The sequence below is a fragment of the Ovis canadensis genome, chromosome 2 (assembly GCF_042477335.2).
Source record: "Ovis canadensis isolate MfBH-ARS-UI-01 breed Bighorn chromosome 2, ARS-UI_OviCan_v2, whole genome shotgun sequence".
Classification (NCBI taxonomy): domain Eukaryota; kingdom Metazoa; phylum Chordata; class Mammalia; order Artiodactyla; family Bovidae; genus Ovis; species Ovis canadensis.
The window spans coordinates 119,640,120-119,644,334 of record NC_091246.1 but is presented as its reverse complement, the minus strand read 5'-3'; the positions used below and the strand labels follow the sequence as shown (position 1 = coordinate 119,644,334).

At 56.1% G+C, this 4,215-nt stretch overlaps 1 protein-coding gene across 1 annotated transcript; it reads right to left on the bottom strand.

Moving 5' to 3' along the window:
- Window positions 1–726: 726 nt before the first annotated feature.
- On the bottom strand, window positions 727–3,725 carry AMER3 (APC membrane recruitment protein 3). Its single transcript, XM_069579443.1, has one exon. The coding sequence runs from the start codon at window positions 3,723–3,725 to the stop codon at window positions 1,296–1,298; it is 2,430 nt and encodes an 809-aa protein (XP_069435544.1). The 3' UTR covers window positions 727–1,295.
- Between the last annotated feature and the right edge of the window lie 490 nt (window positions 3,726–4,215).

The window sequence follows — 4,215 nt, the reverse complement described above, 5'->3', positions numbered from 1 at the left end:
AACAGCTCTATAGCTGCCTGTAGCATACTCCCCCCTCTCCCGGCCTGGCAACTCAACAAAACAGGGCACCTGAGGCAGGATCTAATCGGAGGACCCTGTCAAGGAGCTTGCTGTTGGTCTGCTGCCCTGAGGCTAGCCAGACAGACACCTGCCCTTCCTGAGATACAAGCCACCTTTCCTTTTAAGATTCTGAATGTTTGGTGCTCTGCAAATATTGTGATTTTTTTGAGGGGTTGGGGGATACAGCTTCATTCAAAAATGAGCCTTCCTGCAAGAGGCAGCTAGGATGCTGGCAGCACGGAGGGTGAAAATGGCAGTGTGGAGAATCAGATAGTTTCTTCCCCAAGAGCGTCTTGCCACCCACAGATCTGTTAGAGTGCGCAAATGGGGGGAAACCATTGTTTGTGTGGGATGTTTTGTGACCGGGAACACCCATTGTTCAGGGTCTCAGGGTCTGGCCAGCCCTGGCAAGGTTGCACAAGAATGCATGGCATCCGCTGGTTCAAGGCTCTTGCTAAGATGGCTGGTCCTGCTTCTGATTCCCTTAGCCCTTCAGGGCCCTTCAGCCCTTCAGCCATAGGTTATGGCTGCTCATTCTGGAGGTGGGGTGACTAGACACTACTGAGCTAACCCCTAGTCTCAAGCTTCTACCCAAGTCTCAGATTCCTCACTCACATTTATTACTCTCAATTCTTGAGCAGACTTATCAACACAATATGTGCCCTTTACAATATGTACTGTTTCCATTCCCGAAAGTTTCAAGCCCGAGTTCCTCTCTCCAACATACTGTATGGTAAGTGGCCGAGGGTATGTTTAGACACCTGGGTTTAGACTATTCATTTGTGTGAGTGTGTGAGGAAATCGATGAGGAACATTTTGAGAGCGCTGGCAGCTTTGCAGTTGTCCTTGGTCCTGGGCTTCCCAGGACCTCTTCTGGCAGAGCTGTTGGGTTTAGGCACGGATGCCCCCATGTTAAAATGCCCCAGTCTGCCTGTCTGAATACTGACACTCCCTTCCCCCCCAGTACAGTCCTCCAGTCCTCACATCAGGAACAAAGGATGGAGATTTGGGTCTTAGACTCTCCTGAATGTGATCCCAAGGATGCAAAACTGTTCCAAAGCTGGGGCTCGGTTGTGCTGTCCTGATAGCCCCTACTTCCTGCTGGTTGCAGAGAATCCCTTGTGATCCGAAAAGCTGCAGTGGTTTTCTGGGCACTTGCAGAAGGGGGCCCCCTCTCACTAGTTGTTGGAAGTGAGGGCCAGAATTCCTGGCAGGTGATCCCAGGCAGAGGCACACTACAAGTCCAGCTGGCCCCTCTGCGCAGCCTGCTCCATAGCCCTTGAGTTGGACTGCAGGGGCCGGTCCTCCACAGAGACACAGGCCTGGACATTCAGCATGGCAGGCTCCTCCTTGAGCTGACTCAGGTCCAGAATGCTGCCTGGGCATCTCTGGTCCTGTGGGATGTGGAGTGGGTTGGCCAGGGAGGGCAGGCCACAGATGGCAGCCAGGTTAGGGAAGCCATTAGGCTGTTCCTGTTGCAGAATGTCAGGGTCCCTGGCCTGAGGCTTCCCGCAGAGCCCATTACCTGTGTTTTGTCTTGGGGGCTGAGCAGCAGGGGACTGGCAGTCTGGGTTGATCTGTAGGGCTTCTACCTGGGCCACACAGCCTGTCAGGGTGAGTTTTGAATCCATGGTGCTTCCCCCAGGACCTGGCCTCCAGGGACCTTGGAAACACCCGAGGTTCCTAGGCAGCCTGGGCTCCTGGGAGCCAGGCCAAACAGATGGGTGTGGGACCTTGTTCTTCCTGGATATGTTGGTTATCATGGCGGCTGCAGACCCTACAGGGGAGAACGAGCCTTCAGGGTGGCCTTGTGTCCCTCGTTCCCCAGAGACCGGCACACGCTCCAGACAGGGGTCACAGGATGAAGACTTGGTCTCCTGCTTGGCCCCAGCTAGGACCTTGCTCACTCCAGCAAGCAGGCCCTTGGGACCTGAACATGCCCACAGCTCCTTCCTGCTGGGTACAGAGCTCATAGAGATTCTACCTGCATCTAAAGCCTGGGTGCCCCTGCCATCCAGTTTCACTGGACCTAGGCCCATCTTCTCAGAGCCAGCTCCTGGTTTCTCCACCAGTCTTCCTGAGGGAGTTGCCGGCTCTCTGAGAGTGGAGGCAGGCAAGGCACGGAGCTCCGGGCCCCGGCGGAGCCAGTTGATAATGCCCATGGTGATGGCAAGCTCGGTGTCACAGAGCTTCAGCAGGCACTCTTTGCCCCTCCAAGAGCTCTGCAAGAAGCCCTGGCTGAGTAGGTCTGGGCCTGGAACAGGAGCCAGGTTCTCCTCTGCACCGACATGGAAGCTGCACATGGACAATGGGGCTCCCGCTGCAGGCCCCGATAGACTCTCGGACCCACACAAGTCATCATCCAGGCTCGGACTCCCAGGGCCCTCAGCAGGGTCATAGAAGAGCTCATAGAGGGCGTCTCCACTGTAGCTGTCCCGGGGGAAGGTGGCTGTGGCTGTGCCTGGGCTCAGGGCCTCCTTCTTGTCCTCCTCGAGGCCTGGTGAGAAGGCGTCATAGTAGCCCTCATCGCTCGTGGACACAGACTCCGGCCGCTCACTCTTGGGGGTCCCTGTGTCTGTGGAGCTGGCTTTGGAGCTGCTGCGGGGATCCCTGCATGGGCACAGGGGGAGCTCAGCCAGCCTAGCTGCATCTGGCCTGGGCTGGTCTGTGTCTGATGCCTGGGGGCCTCCCAGCCATGGGCCTAGCAGGGAATGCTGCTGCTGCCTCACTGAGTGATTCACATGGTCCCAGAACTTGGCAAAGTCAGACATCTCATTCTGGGCAGGCGATGCCAGCTGCTCTATACTGCCTTGGAAGGGGCCCCTGGAAGCCTTGCTGTCAGAAGCCTGTGATCTCTGGGCAGGGCTCGCCAGGCCCTCGTTCAGCTCCAGGGATGGCACTGAGCTCTCATCTGCAAAGATCTCCCCACAGCCTGTGAGTGAGTCAAAGCTCTTCAGTGAGGCCACGTCCTCACACAGGGCCCTGCAGAGGTCAAAGGAAGAATCGGGCAGGAACTCACTGTCAGACAGGTCCTGGCACTGGCCATCCAGTCCCAGTTCCTCGCCCAAGGGGAGGAAGGCTATGCCTTGCTGCCCTCCAGTCTCTGATGGGCCCTTGGGAGAAGACAAGCCCTGCCCCTTGGTTGCCTGTGAGGGCAAATTCTCAGTCTTGTTTCTGCGGATGTGGAATAGGTTACGAAAGCACTTCTTGGGTCGTTTCAGGGAAATCCTCTTCCTTGGGATGCTCTTGGCCACAGCTGGTACGAAGGGCATCTGGGGCACAAAGTGGCGGTAGTCAATCATGCGCTGGCTGCCGGGGGTCCCTGGGAAACTTGCGCTGCCCACCAGCTGCCCTGTAGCTGTGGCTGCCCTGTCAGCCCTCGGCACACTGTCGTGATTCTTGCTCTTCCGAACCAGTTTGAAGGTGGCCCCACAGAGAGCTGCAGGCCCTCCATTGGTGTCTGGCTGGGCTTCCCGATCAAGGCATCTGTCGTATCCTTGGGTGCTGGGACCAACCTGGGGACCCCTCTCACTGTGGGGCAGCTGCTGCCCTCCCAGTGAGATTGCATCCTCTGTGGTCAGGGCAGTCGCTGCTGGGTCTGGAGGTTTCTCATGGTCAATCTGCAGGCTAGATTTGATGAAGGTCTTTCCTCTCTTCAGCTCCATTCTGCAGTGTCTCCGCTGCTATGGGGGAAAGCAGGAGACACTCAATATCTAGGATGGAGGCTTGTGATTCTAGAAAACCCATACCCCACCTGCTGCCCCACTCACACAGGCATGGGAGCTGAGCTCTGATATCTGAGCTTGGATCCTCTGCGGAGGCAAGAAGAGGGGGAGATAGGAACGGTCCCACCCCTACACTTACTGCTCCAGCCTTTGTAGATAACTGATACTCAGAGAAGTTAAGTCACATGCTTAAAGGCACAGAGTTGGAGCCAAAATGAGAGCAGACAGGGTCTGGTGTTCCTGTAACTGTGATCTTGTGACTCACTCAAGAATCCTTTCAAAGCTTGTCTGGGCAAGTTAGCCTCCCATATCCAGGCCCTACACTCTACCAATAGCACCATATCCTTAGGGGGAGTATCATGGCCCTTCTGAGTGGATGAAGCAGAGAAGTCAATAAGTAACTTGCTTCCTTCACGTAAGCAGCAAAGCT

Bases quoted from the DNA above. Each gene is read 5' to 3' on its own strand.
- AMER3 (XM_069579443.1), bottom strand. From the start codon at position 3,725: ATGGAGCTGAAGAGAGGAAAGACCTTCATCAAATCTAGCCTGCAGATT.